General features: G+C 38.2%; 2 protein-coding genes across 2 annotated transcripts; one reads left to right on the forward strand and one right to left on the reverse strand.

The window, feature by feature from the left end:
• nae1 (nedd8 activating enzyme E1 subunit 1) lies at positions 1-4,571 on the reverse strand. The gene is made up of 20 exons (XM_033986548.2): positions 4,410-4,571; positions 3,973-4,076; positions 3,840-3,900; positions 3,736-3,766; positions 3,596-3,667; positions 3,432-3,511; positions 3,250-3,359; positions 3,050-3,159; positions 2,908-2,970; positions 2,772-2,835; positions 2,600-2,691; positions 2,427-2,486; positions 2,208-2,341; positions 2,030-2,105; positions 1,917-1,956; positions 1,745-1,831; positions 1,577-1,669; positions 1,287-1,401; positions 1,119-1,168; positions 1-1,047 (listed from the first exon to the last, which is right to left on the reverse strand). Exons 1-20 carry the CDS (start codon positions 4,457-4,459, stop codon positions 938-940), a joined length of 1,602 nt encoding a protein of 533 aa, XP_033842439.1. The 5' UTR covers positions 4,460-4,571; the 3' UTR covers positions 1-937.
• Positions 4,572-5,783: 1,212 nt separating this feature from the next.
• On the forward strand, positions 5,784-10,485 carry ca7 (carbonic anhydrase VII). The gene is made up of 7 exons (XM_033986559.2): positions 5,784-5,893; positions 6,339-6,533; positions 7,861-7,979; positions 8,201-8,296; positions 8,455-8,517; positions 8,590-8,745; positions 9,743-10,485. The coding sequence occupies exons 1-7, from the start codon at positions 5,857-5,859 to the stop codon at positions 9,860-9,862; spliced, it is 786 nt and encodes a 261-aa protein (XP_033842450.1). The 5' UTR covers positions 5,784-5,856; the 3' UTR covers positions 9,863-10,485.
• The last annotated feature ends 7,842 nt before the right edge of the window (positions 10,486-18,327 follow it).

The following is an 18,327-nucleotide window of genomic DNA, read 5'->3' on the forward strand; positions in this document are numbered from 1 at the left end:
CGTTGGAATTTCAAGCAGTTGGAAAATGCCCAGCAATAATTTTAACAGATGACACAATGATTTCCCCAATTGTCAGCGCTGTTCTAGGGAACCATTTATGTTCCCATATCCACACAAACATGAGTAACTGTCAAGAATATGTGAAATCTGCTCAGATCATATTCAAAACAAAATAATGGCATGACAAAGCCTGCTCTGTTTTCCTATATTATATTAACAGAGATATGCTTTTAATTTGTTGTTGCATCTTACTGAGAAAGTTCCCTATATGTTTACCATTCTTATCTGAGAAAATGTTCTAGCTCCAAATTATGAAGCATAGTGCCCCCTAATGTTGAAGAAACAAACATGTCCAAAGTGAGGGCCCTGGTGCTAACCTGAAAACAGCCAGAGGATAAGTCACATTGCAGGCCTCCCAAGAAGCTCACATGCTTGTCATGTAACATTTATTTAGACAAGATAACTGTGTAAACCTTGTTTCACTTATCAAATCACATATCCTTCCTCAAAGCCTGTCAGATGCTGCCTAAGAAGAAGCATCTTATTCCAAATCTTTGATGAGACATACAACAGCATCATGTGTTAACATTAAGAGAAGATGTTCTTACAATAGTGTCTTATTTATTGTAATAATAAAAAAAAAAAAATCAAGATAATTCCCGCCTTTACAAACCAAGAGAGTACTTTTGTATTAAGTGCTACAGACTGTAACGTATTGGACAGGGACAATTAAAAATACTACAGCATAGTTTAGCCTGTTTAGATTCAGATTACTGACAAAACACATGTTGATTTATGACCATTGATCTTTACAATTAAGTGCACAAATACTGAGCGTAACAAAAGATCAAAAATACAATCCACGCTCCATCCTAGTGCTGATAGTCACTGTGAGTAAGTTACAGTAATGAACAGCTGGAGACTGATACCTCACTGTTCAGAGCTGCAGGGTGGCAGAGGTCTGCGACATGGCGTTGTAGATGTAAGTGTTGCTAAAGGGCACAAACTGGTGGGTAATGAGTTTGATGGCCTCTTGAGCAGCAGCTCCTGAGGAAAATAGAAATTAATTAGTGAACGATTAAAAAGTATCGCATAATGTGTATAATGTATGTCTTTACCTCCCATGAATGCAGCAACTGTGTGTGGTTCTGTGGCACCGTAACGACAACTAAACAAAGCGTGAAAAAGTGAATGGTAAATTATTCAGAAACAAATGAAGCATTGTATGATGTACTTGAGATATAAACTGGATATAAACTTTTGTATTTGATATAAACAGTGCGTACAATTCATGGACATAATCATCCTTGATATTGATGCTGAGGTTGTATTCCTGTAGAAGCCCAGTCACACACAGCTTCAGTTTGCTGATGTCCTCCTCCACTTGGTAGTTATAGACTCCTAATGAGCAAGACAAAAAAATAAGTCAATAAAGTAGATACAGATAAGAAAAATAGACAGTTGAGTTCCACAAGCTCTCCAATTGGAATTTCCTAAGGGTAGCTGAGACTGCCATCTTGTGGACAACAGTTAAATTAGATTATTTAAAAAAGACAATAATACTTGTAGTCTTAACCTGGGTAGCGTGAATGCTGCTGAAAGAAACGATCCACAGCACGCAGCATGAGGTAGAAAACCATCTCACTGTCTGGACTGTCCATGGCTGATGCTGAAAAAAAGACTAAGTATTTATTCTCACACAAAAAAGTAAAACTCAGGATGTGTAATTCTGTGACAAACGTACTTATTTCATTTTTATTTTGTGAATCCACACTGTATTCTTCAGCCAGGGACCTGCAGCGAACCACCCTCAAAAAGGACGCGTGTTTGCCTAATGTACAGAGAAAAGAGAATTTGTATAACAGACCGAGCGGCAAACCTAAAAGCGCAAGCTTCACAGAAGAGAAGCTACTTACAGAAGAGTTTGATGTCCTTATCAGATATGCTTTCAGGTGCCTATTTCAAAGGTAAAATGTTGTGAATACTAGATTTTGCAACAATAAACTCGTAAAACAACTTACAAACGCACCAGTCCAACGGATTGAATTAAACTCTCCACATGTTTTGAAACAGCTGCTGCATCTTGCATAGCCTTTTGCCTATAACTGTAAAATCACATAATACATATAAACATTACTAAATTACACTGTACATACATGGCTTATAGATGAATAATTTAAATATTTCTTATTCAGAGAAGGACTAACATGTTTTGTAGGTTAATAAATTTCTGCGAGTCTGCAATCATATCTGGTATTGTGCCTCGGACAGGTAAATTACCATTGCCTTCATTTTGAACAAACTCTTTGACAGCACGCAGCATCACCCAAAAAGGGGAGGACTGTACATACGCAGATGGATGGACAGAATTAGTTACATAAATACAACAGTGGAAAGCTACTTCATGAAAAGGTTAAATTGAAAACCTGATTGTTGATGTGGTTGCATTGTTCACTGTTGAAAAGATCCTGGACAGCAGTTGGAATCTAAAAAGGCAACATCATCTTATATTCCATGAAGTCATTCGTAGAAATCACACAAAAGGCAGTGTTGTGTTTATAAATGTAGAAAATTATGAAAGCTTTAAATCTAAATTCACCTTAGTCGGATTTAAAGCAGTATTGACATTTTTTATAGCTTCATCAAAGTTTTCTTCATCCACTGGGACACCATTCTCATTTTCCCTGATACCTGAATCACATGGGCATTATTTTACTGTACATATTTTATTTTACTGTACATATTTGCACATCAACGCTATAGGAAAATACCTTCTCGTACACACTGTCTGAAGGCCTCTTTCTCACGATACGTTTTTGGTAACTGACCATCATGCTGTAAAAGAGGAAAAAGACTTGAGTTGAAATGATACGGCAAACATAATACTATACGACATGTTATCATTACCTCACTGAGCCATTTTTCTAGATATTTACTGACAATAACAACCCACGGCGTGTGACTATGATCCTAAAAACAAGGTATAAAAAAATCACAGTGAAGTAACTTAATAATAAGAATAAATTGTCAATGCTGTTGATTGAGGAACCTTTTTGTCCATGCTTTCCAGGTCATAAGAAGCAACATGATTTCTCAGTTGATCAAAAGGCTGATCTAACCGTAGATCCTCCAAAGCATTATCTGGGTGTGATTCAATCACTGAAAATGAATGTATCAGGCCAATAAAACAGAATAGTTCACCAAAATTTGGTAAAAACTAAACTAGTAATTATTAACATTTTTATTCACCTGTGTGCTCCTCTACCACTAGTCTCATGTAGCCAATGAGCCCGTATGTTTTACAGATGAGAAAAGGCACAGAGGCACTCCAAAGAACAGAGCCGAGTCGCAAGCATGTGCTTTACACAGAAACAAAAACAAGAATACATGAGCAACATGTTTAGCATTAAGTAAATGTAAATAAGACATACGTTTCTGGTAAATGGACACCAATGACAACAGTAAATCTGTGGAAAAATTCAGGATTGTTTTCCAAGAGTTTCTCAGGACTCTGAAAAAGATTTATGGAAAAAAAGCAATTAAAATTGTGTGATAATCTTAAATTTTAACTATTTATCCACTTAAAGATCCAAACCTCTTCAACAAAGTTTCCTGAAACATCACTGTTGAGTTCCTGAAGCAGCTCAGTGGCAGCATGTGCTCTGTTCTAAAAACACACAAAGAGATGCTTCAGCTATTTTTATAATGTCATGTTGTCATGAGATCATATCTTACCTTCCCAATGTGATTTATACTCAAGAAAAAGCTGAAAAACAAAAGCAAATATTAATACTGACATAAAAACAATACGTTTTTTATGTGGCCTGGTGCAGTCTTACTTATTTCCAATATCTTCCCCAGTAACAGTATGTCCATCCACTATTGTGAACGCTCCAATGCCTGCATCATTACAGTGTGTTATCAGTGTGCAATGTCATAACAACACAGTAATAAGTGTGCTTAGAGTCTTACCAGGAAGAACCAGGTTTTTTAGTATCTCTGTCCCTGTGGCTGTGGCATTTATGAGACAAACATGAGCATTTTCCAAAGCCTCCTGACCATGGTCTCCCCATAATCTGGAAACATTGTATTGACAGTAACAATATGAATGAATGAGTGTTAGCATTAGCATTTGGACTAGAGGAACATTGCTCAGGTGTAGCATTCTCTTCAGACAGTCCTAAGTTCAACCATATAACCTGCTACGTTTGAACATCACAAAAGCAAAAACTGTATAAAGAATAAAGGACAATTATTTATCTATTAACATAGCATATCATAAACATATTAGCTTTGAACAGCGTTAGCTTGTTAGCATAGCAACAACGCAAGTAGCAACAGAGCTCTGTGGAGATCTAGTTGTATTTTGTGTCTTGTCTCGTGGAGCATGTCTTAAACTGTGCATTTACCTCAGCTGCCTGTCGTATTTCTGCTCTTTTGAAGCTTTAGTGGATGCCATATTAGCATTAAAGCTTTTTCAGCAGTGTGCATAAATCTATTAAACATACGAAGCAGCAGATTCCAAATAAAACCTAGCGCTCAATGTTAGGCAGCATTCGCACTTTCGACACAAAAGTCGCGTCCTTACAACATCCAGGCATTGTGGGGCCTGGAATACTTTAAATAAAAAATAGAGCATTTTTAATACATTGTTATGATTCATTATAAAGCAGTTTAATGGATGAAAAAATACGATAAGTATTTTCCTTGGTTTAGTTTCATTTAGTGCATTACCGGGGTGTACCACTGGAGGGCGCTGTGTGGTCGTGTAATGCTGCAGGTGCATAAATGTGATGTTTCATTTACAGAGATGGAACATAAAGTAAAAGTATAAAAGTATAAAAATACTGTGTGTAAGTATACTTTTTATGTTTCTAGACTTCACTTGAGTCATTTTTAAAGCGGATATTTACGTTTAGTACATTTAAGGGAAAGTATCTGTACTTTCTACTCCACTGTATTTTTGAACAGGAATGAACAGTAAATGTATTTTTTATTATTGTCTGAGATTTGCTAAAAAAACACCCCAAAACTGAATGGTTTGTTTTTAACACATTTTAACGCATATAAATAATAAAAGCAATGCAAATAAAACAATAGATTCAACTGTTTTTATTGAACAAAATTCAGCACATTAAAAAAAATATATAATAAAACCACTACATCTGAAACTTTATTAAATCTCAAAATCTATGTGAAATACTTTTTTTTTTACTTTACTTTATTTTTTTTACTTTTTTTTATTTTTTTTTATTAACTGGTACTTTAATGCTTTTACTTTTATTTTTTCATGTGACAGGCCTACTTTTACTTTTACTTTAGTAATTTTTATTTTATTTTATTTTTTATTTTTATTTTTATTTTTTGCTTGGGTATCTGTACTTTTACTAGGAGTACTTCTTCCACTACTGATCATCTGTGGCAAGACAGTTCAATTCAAAATCATTTAGCATATGATTTCAGGAGAGAGTGGATATATGGACATTTAACAGAGTAAGACAATATAAATTCTACAATGACCAAGCAACAACATCACCTAAATTATAAATGTGACAAAATGCATCCTAACAAATGCCTCAAATCTTCCATATAGTTGTAAATCGTAAGATAGTGGCCTATGTTAAAATAGTGTTGCCTGTGCTTGTAATGCTTTTCAAATCCTTTCTAAAAAAAGGTTGTGCTGGTGCCGTCTGGGTGTATTGTTTGGGTTCTGAGTTCTGAGCGTGTGGGAGGCGTGTCAAGGCGGATAATTGCCCTTCCCTTTGGCCGCCCGCTGAGCTTCATTAGGAGCAGCTCACTGGTCCATGGACCTTTGTGATCTCCACGTGCACGCAGCAGAGCATCTCCAGCGTGACCATGAAGGGGAACCACTGGGGCTATGGGCAAGAGAACGGTAAATTATATTTTGATTATTTACTTTTGTCTCTGGGTAAGTTATGCCCGAGTGCTAATGGAAAGTAGGAGGCTTTCACTGGACTAATGCCAGATTACCCAGGAGATTGCTTAAAGGATTGTGTGGTCACCTATAGTTGTCATTGTAAAGAGATTAGTCAGAGAAAGAAACAAAAGTGTTTTCAAAATGTTACTTACTGATCACATGTTGTGCAGTTTTTTCACTAGAATATTATCTGTTTGTATTGTATGTTTGTATATTTGTATTTTTTTTTTATTGTTCTATGTAAAGTGTCTTTGAGTATCTTGGAAAGCGCTATATAAATAAAATGTATTATTATTATTATCTGTACAATGATCCATGATAACCAATTCAATTAAACTGGCAGGTCAGTACATTTCTTCTTTTGAGTTATGACAATCGTGTATGACTTTTCTCTCTGCAGGTCCAGATGTATGGCATAAAAACTATCCAGTGGCTCTAGGAAGTCGCCAGTCTCCCATTGATATCCCCCGCCAAGTTTCACATGACCCAAGCTTGGGGCCGATCGTGCTCGACTACGATCACTGCACCTCCATCAACATCTCCAACAATGGACATTCAGTAGTGGTATACTTTGACGACACAGATGACCGATCCGGTAATACAAAGCTTTACTAGTGCTGTTTGAATGGTAAAATGATACCTCAAATGTACAGAGAACTAACATCACCAAACATGCATGAGTGTCTGTGGGTGCAAAGTTCATCCATAATCTCAGCTATGATAATTGCTTTGAGGAACACTAATGTTTCATTTTATTTTGACTGGATTGTCTTGTGGTTTTAGAATGTGCAACCTTTGACAAAATTGGCCCTAATCTATGTTTAAATAACACCCTGTTTATACTGGAGGCATATGTAGCTAACACTTAAGAGTATGAGACGCTGTCTGCTGGACAAGAGTCATAATAGCCTGAAATGATCTTAATGCTTATTATGACCTTATTAGCTTTTATAACTGGGTGGATCCATGTTTACCACCCTGTCATTACCACCGAGATAAAGCCAGCGTGATGTCTCTCCTATTATTTTAGTATAGCTTTCACTGTAAATTAACAAGAAACTGTATTTTAATGCTCAAAAATACCTTGAAAAACGTTTAATGCCATACTGTGGAACACTGTGGGCAAAGCCATAACATCTCTATGGAGACAAGCAGCTGGTGGAGATGAGAAAGTTACATCTGTAAAAAAGCTCTTCCCTTAAACCTGCTTGTCATGACAGATTAAAGCAGAAAGCCGATAATTTCACTGTTAACATTCAAAGAATAGTTCAGAAAGTGTTATCAAAGTGAGATACTGTTTTACCTCAAAGCTCATATTTAACAGCACAGTCACCTTTGAACTTTGTGTTTCACATATACAGTGTTCCATCTTTAGTCTGGGCTTGTGTTCAAATACAGGACCTTCTCTAAGAAACATACTGTTATTAGTATGTGTTGCATTTTGCTTTTTTTTTGTCATTTGGCTTCTTATCTCTTTGCACTTTGATGGTCAATCCAGCTGTTCACATCGTATCAGTAAAATCAAACTGAGCTGCACATATTGAACAAAATGGTGTTTTACATTAGGCTGTATTTATGTATTTAGTTGCTCATGTGGTGCATTGTTTTTGCTGTTCATAAGTATCTTGTGCAGGTTTTTGTCTGTTTGGTCTCAGTGGGTCAAACTAAAGCCGAGGTTTAGGACACAAAAAAGATATATTGATGTGTAACCTAAAATAGAAAGTCTACTATTACAGACAGAGACATTCACGTCTGTGAGGTGTTACTACACGGACTTACCCGTGTTTGCTTGTGTGTGCCTTCTGAATTTAAAATAAGAATTGGATCAACACCTTCACGTATCATAAAGCCTTGGTCAGATGTATTTCTATCACCAACAAGGCCTGTAAACCTTTTTACATCCTCTGTGTCGTCTCCTACAGTGATCCATGGAGGGCCCCTTGAAAACCCCTATAGGCTCAAACAGTTTCACTTCCACTGGGGTGGAAAGGGATGTGACGGCTCTGAGCACACGGTCGCAGGAAATAGCTATGCGTCTGAGGTCAGTGGTGTGTATATGCCCATAGTCATGAAAAATGTCTCTAAACCTAAAATGGAGTCTGGTTTTGGAAACTTATTGACTGTCAGTTCAGCACTTTTCTACTCAGTTGTTTAATTTGTCAAGGAAACAAGACTATTATTGAAAACTGGTCTTAAAGTGTAATGTATACTTTATATAATAACTGCACTCGCTGATGAAAGCTTTCTTCTTTCTTCTTCCAGCTTCACTTGGTGCATTGGAACGCTGTCAAATACAAGTCATTCGATCACGCGGCTGCAGCTCCTGATGGTCTCGCTGTTGTTGGCATATTTTTAGAAGTAAGATGTTTCTGTTAACCAACACAACCAACTACAGAACTACAATATTAGCAAATCAAAGAGCAGAATTCAATGTAAAATGTGTCTGGTTACCCTGTATTTGTGTACTTTATGTTTGACTAAATCCAAACCGTCTGTGTGTCCGTCTGTTACATAAGACAGGTGATGACCACAGGTGGCTTCACACAATTACAGACGCAATGTACATGGTGAAGTATAAGGTGAGTGCAGTCAGGGAGCATCGTGCTGGTCATAGGTGTATTATTTAAGACAAATCACTTTTCTTTTTTTAGGGCAGTGTAACAGACTTCAAGGGTTTCAATCCAAAGTGCCTTTTACCCAGCAGCCTCCACTACTGGACCTACCTGGGCTCCCTGACCACGCCTCCTCTCCATGAAAGTGTGACTTGGATTTTGCTTAAAGATCCGATTGCTGTATCAGAAAAACAGGTGAGCATTTAACCATTTGATCAGATTGTACAGTAGATTTATTTTTTCTCCTGTTTATTTTATTATAGTGATCATTTCTGCTGGTTTTCTGTAAGGTCCATGAAGTGACTGGATTTGATCTTTGTAGGTCACTGCTTTGGTTGAACTTGTTAGATGCTTTTTCTGATGGATATTAGGTCAAATGATTGTATGATTTACTTATTGAGTTATTTTAAGAGGTCTTTTGTTTTTCCACTCTGTTATTTCTGTATGTAGCTCTCAGTGGTATGAGAACCAGTGACCTCTGACCTATAACACACAACGGAATCAGACTTTCTTACATAATATATACACTAAACATAAATGGGTCATGGGTTACATGATGCTTTTTCTTGGTAGCCTTGCTAAATTCAAATTCAAAGGAGCCTGTCTTAAAACGTACGCTGTTGACAAGTTAAGCTGACTAACTGGATGAGTGCGGGACATGCCTCCCGCGGCCCTCCGGCAGAGTGGCGACGGCCGCCAGCCGCTGGATTATGCTCTTACACTTTGTTGATCTTTACTAGTTGAGCTCCACGCTTTAACTCCCAAGTGAAGTATGGAGTTTCAGTGATAGCATCACCCGTGTGTGCAGGCATGAAGTTAGTGTGTGAAGAGACATCCGTAGCATTGTTGGGGGTTGGTGCGAGCCGCACATCGGGCCCCACAACCTTGGAGTCCAGGCCTGGAGCCTTTGATCTGCTTCAGCTGATGATCCTGATGGATGAATGACTGGATGGTGCAGGGCTTTAATTGAGAAATGCCTGTGTAGAGACACAGCAGGGAAAGGCTCTTATATAACATCCACTAATTTGTTTTTCACTTCCATGTAACATAATACACAGTAGTGTTGTATCATTCGAGCACCTTTGTTTCGTGGGTGTTAATAGTATTGTCCCTTTAAAACAATGTAAATATCATGATGAAAACCCAAATAAAACATTTTACATTAATACGTTTGTATTTTTCTTGAACACAGCTGGGCAAATTCAGATTGCTGCAGTTCACTGGAGAGGAAGAGGACCAGAGGTCACGGATGGAGAACAACTTCAGACCTCCTCAGCCTCTGAAAGGTCGAAGGATCCGCTCGTCCAACTGACGCCCTGACACAAGCTTCAGACTGAACAAAACACTGGTGTGGGATATGTTTACACTGCACTGAAAAAGGAGATTGTATTATTCATTTTTACTAATCATCATCATTTCATCACTTTAAATGATACAGTAATAATAAGTAAACAATGATTCTGAGGTTGAATGTTATGTAGAAGGAAGTGAAAATGTTTTTTTTTTTCTTGAGACGTAACATGCATCAAAATATGTGATGTCATATTTTATGTGCCGCCTGTTGCCCCGGCGACCGGGCCCCGGATAAGCGGAAGAAAATGGATGGATGGCATATTTTATATTTGGTTGTACTTTATTCATAAAATATCATTAACAATGTGAAGCACAGAGGTTTCTCCACACTTGCGTCTGTAAACACATGTGGACGCTGCCTTCAGCTGATCCCTTGATCCTCTGGACATTCAGACTATCGCTGGAGGATTCCTGGTCCAGGTGGACGTGGATCCCCTCTCCCCGACAATCCTCAGTGGAGGCCAGATTAGATTAGAGCTGCAGTTGTCTCCACTGTTTCAGGGAGGATGGCATGTCTGTGGTACTTAAGAGATCACTGCAGATAAGTTGTGATTGTTTTAATAATGTTATTGCTTTTATTTGGGCCATTTTTAGCATCGTAATTCATTAAATGAATTAAACAGGGCACTTGGCCGCAAATCAATCTCACATTTCATGTTGATTTTCAATGCACTTATCAACAGCCTTACACCGAGATGACACTACTACAGCCTGAAAGTACTACAGCCTGAGACTACTACAGACTGAAAGTACTACAGCCTGAAAGTACTACAGCCTGAAAGTACTACAGCCTGACACTACTACAGCCTGATACTACTACAGCCTGATACTACTACAGCCTTACACCGAGATGACACTACTACAGCCTGAAAGTACTACAACCTGATACTACTACAGCCTGATACTACTACAGCCTGACACTACTACAGCCTGAAAGTACTACAGCCTGAAAGTACTACAGCCTGAAAGTACTACAGCCTGAAAGTACTACAGCCTGACACTACTACGGCCTGATACTACTACAGCCTGACACTACTACAGCCTGATACTACAGCCTGACACAGATACTACAGCCTGACACAGATACTACAGCCTTACACAGATACTACAGCCTTACACGGAGCTAATACTACTCTGTCTTGAAGTACACTGTAAAACACTGAGAGCATCTGAGTGATGCTTTTGTGATGTGGAGGAAAAACATGGATCTTTCATTTGAAGAGATGTTTTATTAAAGAACAGACAACACACTTAAGACTGAGATGTTGCTCTATTATTCTTTTTAACCTGCTGAATAAAATAAAGTCAAGAGTCCACATACATGTCCTTTTAAACTGTCCTAGAATATCTTCCTGTACGAGTTCAGGAGCATTTGTTCAGCCGCTTCCATCTCACTGCAGGATTAGAGATGTCAGCCTCACCAATGACACTTTGTTGTATCTTATCAAAACATGAAACAAATGACCATTGTACCCAGGTCCAGTCCAGTGGCAAATGTTTAAGCTTTTTATAACACAGAGATATGATGTCCCACTTCATATTCGAGATGTAAAATCAGTCTATAGGCAGTGTTTTAATTAGTACATTTCATATTAAAAAGATACAAATGCATGTATTTTATTTTAATTACAGCAGTGTGTCACATGTTCTCAGACGTCACATCTTTATCCTGTGATTATGAAACTATTAAAGGTCCAGTATTACACAAAATGGACTCGTGTACCTTTATATCACGCTAGAATGTTGTTATCTCGTTAAAAAACATACCCAGAGTTGTGTTTTGTTTGATCCACATGTTTGAGTAATCCTGTCTTATTATTCTCTCTGGATCTGCAAAGCTCAAGACGCTCAGTTCCACCTTGTGATGTCATCAAGTGGTAGTTTTCAGAAATATATCTTTTACTTTTAGTTTAGTTTACTTGAGATTGGCAGTTCCAGGACTGAAATGATCCAAACGATTCCACAAATGAAAGTGTGTGGAGTTCAAAAACAGACCTCTCTAACGGAAAACGCTGTGCTCCACCCTGTGATGTCATCGTGTGGTGATACAGGAAGTGCTCCACTGTGTTTTTAATGAGAAAACAACATTATAGCACAGATCAAATAGTGTAATATATACCCTTTAAATATATGATTTACTAATTGTTTTGTAAACGCATGAACAGTATTTTTGCAGGTTTCAATTTTGACTCATATCCAGAACATTCCAGTCTGGGACGTCCCGGTTCAGCCTTATGTTAAAACTCTTATGTCAAAGCTGCAACTTCTGAAGCATCGGAAACACATCGATCAACTCAGATTATAAATGTTTCAGATTGGACTTGACTAAAGTGAAAAACTGCACCAAACTCCACAGACCAAACACCCAGGAGACAAAATATAAAACTGGAATCACAAAATGGAGACTTTCTACGATAAACAGACGTGTAGAAACCAGGGAGTAGAAACCTAAAACTGACACTCAAACCAAGTGCAAGTGGTTTGATTCTGGTCACAAAAGTGTTAATGATGTTTGTTTGTAGAATCTGATGCTTGTGTCGTTTTATTTTTATTTTTGCATAGGATAATTGTGGTAGATTCACTCAAGGGGAAAGTTTTGCAAATTGCACAAATGTTTTATCACATTTATGACAAAGTTCAGAAAATGAGCCAAAGCAATTATTAGCAAAAGTAAAATAAAAACAGAAGTGCAGCCTTTTGTTGTTTGCACTTAGTGTCCAGCAGAGGGCAGAAGCACACTGTCAGACTCCATCTTGTTTGCCCTTCATTATAAATAATATTTGAAGGAAAAACTTTAATCAGACAATTTAAATATGTTTAAATTCACACAATGGGAGTCACATTTTGGTACAGTTTTGTTTTTGTAAAGAACAAAACAGCAGATTTGTTTTATTCTGCCTCTTTGTTTGACTAAAATGTGTAAAAACCTCCACCAGGGGGCAGTCTACTCCACTTTTTCTCTGCTGATGTGATCTCTGACTCTAAAATAACAGACAATTTGGTTAAATCTGAAATCACATCAAGCAGCACAGAAGAGTTCTGCTGTGTGTCAGCCTCGGTGAATATAAATGTCAAAAATAAATGTAATAAAGTCCAACTGTGCTATTTTTAACAGCGACAGTGAACCTATCTTGTATCTTGAGCCAACAATAGACCGTGACCTTGGCTCTATCTCCCATCCATGCTGCTATTTGGAGGTTAGGAGGCATCAGGAAGTATTTGTTTCATTTTAAACCATCTGCAGATAAATGAAATCACACAGGACGTCAAATAAATAATATATGACAGTTATAGACCTATATTTAAACGTATAGTCTTTACTGAGCTGTTTTAAGACTGGGAATACCTGATCTGACCAGTCATTTACAGCCACAATCAATGCACCATGTAATAAGATATAGGCTGGTTTCAGAAATAGATTCAGTCTTGTGTATTTATAGTAGCAGATATCTACGAGCTCGTAATACTCACTTATTTTTCCACTCACACTGACTCCTCTGCATTCAGTCAGATTCATAGCCAGTTTAACACAGAAAAAAATCAGAATTTCCTTTAAATTATAGCCTAATTTTCACATTTTTAAATCATTTAGACAGACCCTAATCATCTAGAATCCATAACACATGCTAGTTTAACCCCGTAGGCCTGTAATAGTTAATATTTTAAGTATAAAATAGACAATATCGCTCGAAAACTGCACTTATGACACACATGAATGGTCTATTAATAGGGTAAGTGTGATTAATGTTATTTTAGTTCATAATCTGTCTATAAATCTTAATATTCCACCAACTTAAACCAAATTTCTCTATCTTTGGGCACTAAACCTGAGCTGAAGTGAACACGATGTCATCCCTCTATCGTCTAAACAAACCTCTATCTTCCCTCGTCATCTAAATGTTTTAATGGCCTCGAGTCTCCATGGAATAAGTCGTGTTTTCTGTTGTGTTTTACTTCCAAACACAGTTGTCCACTCTCTTTAAATCACCTTAACTCTCCTCGTATTCAAAGTGACTCTATCTCACAATCAGGGGACGGAGTCATAGCCCTGTTTCCATGGAGACAAACAGCCCATCACACACAACACGCACAACACGCACAACACACACACATAACACTCAGCCAGCTCATATCTCTGCTGCTGCTGCTGCTTGTCCGCGAGCCAGGGATCCATACTGCTCATGTCAGAAAATACTCCAGCAAATGAATAACACTCTAAAGCTCGTCACTTTTTATTTATGAAAGAATAAAAGGATGTAATGCTCAATAATTGTTCTCCGTAAATACAAAAAAAGAGTAATGGACAATCAGATAATTACAAATACATTTAGTTTTGATGACAAACTACTCGATTACAAAGCTGACGTACAGTTTTAAGGTCGACGTAGGAAAATCTAAAGCAGGGGTGTCAAACTCGCGGTCCAGGGGCCAATTGCGGCTCACGAGAGGTTGTTTTGTGGCCCGTAGGACAATATGAAAGTTTAATGTTAGTGTGGCATTTCTATGTTCTGTGTAGAAGGTTCTGCCAAATCGGTGAACCCCAAACACACCTGTCAATCGCTCTGTGTACTCCCGTCACAAAAGATTCAACAAATAACGATGTATGTCCATAAAATCCACAAGAACTGGCGGATTTCCTAAAGTGTTGAAAACAGCGATGACGTTTGAGAGCAGGTCCCATCTCCAGATCATGGGATGTGTGTGGTTTTAATTGGACAGGGACAGCGCACAACATTACACTGACCTTCAACAAAAAAAAAAAAAAACACAGGAGCGATGTTTGGTGTCAGGTTATAGCAAAAATACTAATTTCCTCGTGTCGTCCCGGGTCAGGCTGATGTTAAATAAGAAGAACAGTTTGGTGTAGATGGATGAAAGACCTGAAAACATATGGTACATACGTCAAATACAACACATTTCACTCCTTAAATACAACATTTCCACACACACACACGCATACACAACCAAACCAACGTATTCACACACGATCACTCAGTTTCAGATGTACAAATCCTCTTTCTTTCATCACTAATTGTCACGGTTCTGCTTGTTTTCTGCCTGTTTTGCTTATCTCCAGTCCAGCGTCGTTTCCACAGCTCCAGTCCTTCGTTTGCTGCCTCCCTGTTTCTCTCCGCACCTGAAGTTCGTTGCTAATCAGGGGTGTGGCCTTTATGTTCTCCCTGTGTTCAGTTTGACTTGCAGGATTGTCATTTCGTTTGTTGATCTGGAAGACACGCAGACTCTGTATTTACAATAAACCTGATGTAAGGAGTTTGGCTGTGTTTTCTCCAGTGTTCACCCGCGTGACACTAATCGGTGCAAACTCACTTTAATATTCGCCATTTCTTTGTCAAGTGAGCAAACTTTTGAAGACTTGTGCATGTTATAATCTCATCATCATCAGATCTATAGGAAGCCTTCGTCGGGAGCGTCTTAGCTGGAGGATTTAACCGATGGTGCATGTTTTGACCCAGACACAGGTATTTCTGCGCAGATTCAGTGTTTTCTATTCCCACAAAACGTACAAAAGCCAATGTTACAAGAGCGTTTAACACGATAAAGACAGAAACACAACGCATTTCAGCCAGTTTTGAAATAATATTTGAGGACATATAGATGTTTAAGAGACTGAAACCATGTTATAAATTGTGATTAAAGTCTCAATTAAAAACGAACCTAATTAGGAAACGTGCTAAATCCATAAGTAAGCAGCACATTACCCATCTGTGTTTGGCAGAATCATGTGACTGACACGTACCACCTGTTATCCCACGAGCTTTGGCCGTCCCAGGGCTCAAGGTTGAAGTGAAACACATAATGAAGTGCCCACACCTTTTATGGTTTTCATACGTGAACTTAATGACAGTGATGTTGTCAGAGCGTGGCCTTGATTCACCAAACGGTTTATAAATCTCACAAGTGAATGAGATGAGATGATTTCCGGGGTCGGCTGTTGGTGGTCTGGTATGATAATTACAGAAATGGATCGTTGTGAAGGGAACAGAGGTCGTGGTCTGTAATTCTATACTGACCTGTCACCCTTGCACATACAATAACCTCTGATTTAATGGCTACTCAGGAAATGGTCACTTCACTGGCCTTGAGATTATGTTTTTGACCTTATGCTCCTCTGCTGCACATCGCTGTAATAAACTCGACTGAACAACTAACAAACCTCAGACACTAGATCAGCCCGTTCATCTGATTTTATTCAGTAAAGTGTGTGTGTGTGTGTGTGTGTGTCCTGTTGAACAAAAATGTAATCGATTTAAAGATGTGTCCAACTAAATGAATAATAACTCTAAAATGTACTTAGAGCAGATAAGATGTACTTAAAGAAGAAAGTGCTGGATTTGCACAAACTTAATGTGGAAAGCTGTTTGTGTGATAATGTTTAGGCTTTAGTACAAAACCTTTAATCATATTCTTTTCACAACACAAACAGAACTTTTTCATGTTGATGAAATCTGACCAAATCAAACTGAAGGTGTATATTTACCTTATATATCTTTTATTACCCTTTAAATTAACCTTATTTTTATTGGTGTTTAATTCTGTCTACACAATTACCTCTACATGTTTCATCAAATGTCCTTAAAAGGATTTCAAGTAAAATACGTACACACAAAAACACTCATTAGTTTCCACATTGTGTGTTAAATGAATCAAACACAGAGAGAGAAGCACAGAAACAAACAGCCTGTTTGGAGCTGCACAGAGAGGATTTAGTCCAGAGAAGAAGCTCTGGTCAATGTGTCTCTGTCGACACAGGAATAACACAGCATCACCACAGGATTATATTTGTGTTGTTCATGTTCAATAACATTTTATTTATGAAATACAATAATGGACCAGGACAGAATCACACTTAGAAATACAGAAAATGCATAAAGGAAACTCATTTAACTGATACACTTAAAATACTGTACAAAACCACTAACCTCACATATAAACTGTGTGAATGCATCAGCAGCTCCAGATAATGCTGCAGAATCTGTGGAAGCAACAATTTCAAATGTTAGTCCAGTTCTCACACTCTTGTAGATGGCAGTCAGGCTGACACGTTGTTTCACAGCTCTTCCTTTAACCCTGACTTGAAATAAAGGAAACACAAACATGTTTTGATGATGATTACACTGTATAAGACCGAGTGTAAAGTCTCCACAGCAGATCTCACAGTCGTCCTGGACTCTCTCTGCACACGATTTGTCCTGTGAGCTCTAAACATTTGAACTTTCCCTCTGAAACATTTGGGGGAGGGGGATTCCCGAGGGAAGAACTTCACCACAAATGATAAAGTCGTGTTTTCTCAGTGTGATGAGGGTTTAACATCGGCCACGATCGAGCGACATTTGTAAGACTTAAACATGTTGAACAGAGAATTATAAATAAGTCACAGTATCGTCGTAAAATCTGGGTTTGCACTTTGAGAAACCCCTTTCAGGCCTTTTTTTTTCAGTGTAGAACTTTACTGATCAGTAAAAATAAAGTCAGGTGGTTGTCAAACAGTAATAGTATTCTTATTATGAAAACTTTTAACCTGAAATGTGTCGTAAATGTAAAACTAAACTGTACTTTCTTTGTGGTGGTGTGAATCTGAGAAAAGTTTTGCTGCTAAAATGTGATATAAAGTTGGTTGATTGATCTAAAACGTGACAAGTCCACACAGCTCTGGTTCTCTGGGAGGCTTTTAGATCATTGTTGTCCTTATAAAACACATTTACTGTCAGGATCAGCTGCCTCTTTCAAAATAAAACAGCCCAAACGACAATAGCGGCGCCTATAACCTCTGGAATAAGCTGAACAGGATTTACAGATGATTTTACACAAACCTGACACGCAGTTTCCTGATTGGTGAGTCTCTCCGTCTCTGTCTCGACGCTGGAGCACAGACTACACGCCTTTTTTCTCTATCGGAAAGCGTGCAGTCTGGTCTGGACGTGCACATTTTGACATAATCGAAACTGAACATCATTTGAGCTCGACACACTGCACAAATCTTACATCGTACGAGCCGTTTACCACCTCTGAGGTCCGTCTGTGGGCAGCAGACGCCACATGATGCCCCCGGAGGGTAACGTTACAACACTGTTTGACCTTTCACCCCGGCTTTGGTGTTGTTTGTGCGTGTCCATGGCAACGCACAATCAGTGTTAGATCAAGCCCACTCACCGTCTATTTATTACATACAAGTCTGTTTAAAATCCTTGTCAGGGAAATGTATCCTGCCAAAGCCCTACATAATGCTGCCTCAGGATCATCTATTACATAAAGTGCTGTTTCAGATGACACACAGGCGAAGACATGAAGCAGTCGACACAGAGCCATTCATTTGATAAACACTCGCTTACTCCGGGCTCATCGTTCATCTTAAGTAAATTACTCAAACACTATTTTTCAAAGTTGACTACATATTGACTTTGC

This window comes from Periophthalmus magnuspinnatus, chromosome 3, assembly GCF_009829125.3.
Source record: "Periophthalmus magnuspinnatus isolate fPerMag1 chromosome 3, fPerMag1.2.pri, whole genome shotgun sequence".
Classification (NCBI taxonomy): domain Eukaryota; kingdom Metazoa; phylum Chordata; class Actinopteri; order Gobiiformes; family Gobiidae; genus Periophthalmus; species Periophthalmus magnuspinnatus.

What these genes read in the sequence shown, in the direction of transcription:
- nae1 (XM_033986548.2), bottom strand. Translation starts at nt 4,459, where the DNA reads ATGGCATCCACTAAAGCTTCAAAAGAGCAGAAATACGACAGGCAGCTG. An exon ending in GTATAAATCACATTGGGAAG is followed by an intron (nt 3,668 to 3,735) that starts GTAAGATATGAT and finishes GTGTGTTTTTAG; the next exon opens with AACAGAGCACATGCTGCCAC. An exon ending in TAAGGACATCAAACTCTTCT is followed by an intron (nt 1,832 to 1,916) that starts GTAAGTAGCTTC and finishes TCTGTACATTAG; the next exon opens with GCAAACACGCGTCCTTTTTG.
- ca7 (XM_033986559.2), top strand. Translation starts at nt 5,857, where the DNA reads ATGAAGGGGAACCACTGGGGCTATGGGCAAGAGAACG. An exon ending in GAAATAGCTATGCGTCTGAG is followed by an intron (nt 7,980 to 8,200) that starts GTCAGTGGTGTG and finishes TTCTTCTTCCAG; the next exon opens with CTTCACTTGGTGCATTGGAA. An exon ending in TTGTTGGCATATTTTTAGAA is followed by an intron (nt 8,297 to 8,454) that starts GTAAGATGTTTC and finishes CTGTTACATAAG; the next exon opens with ACAGGTGATGACCACAGGTG.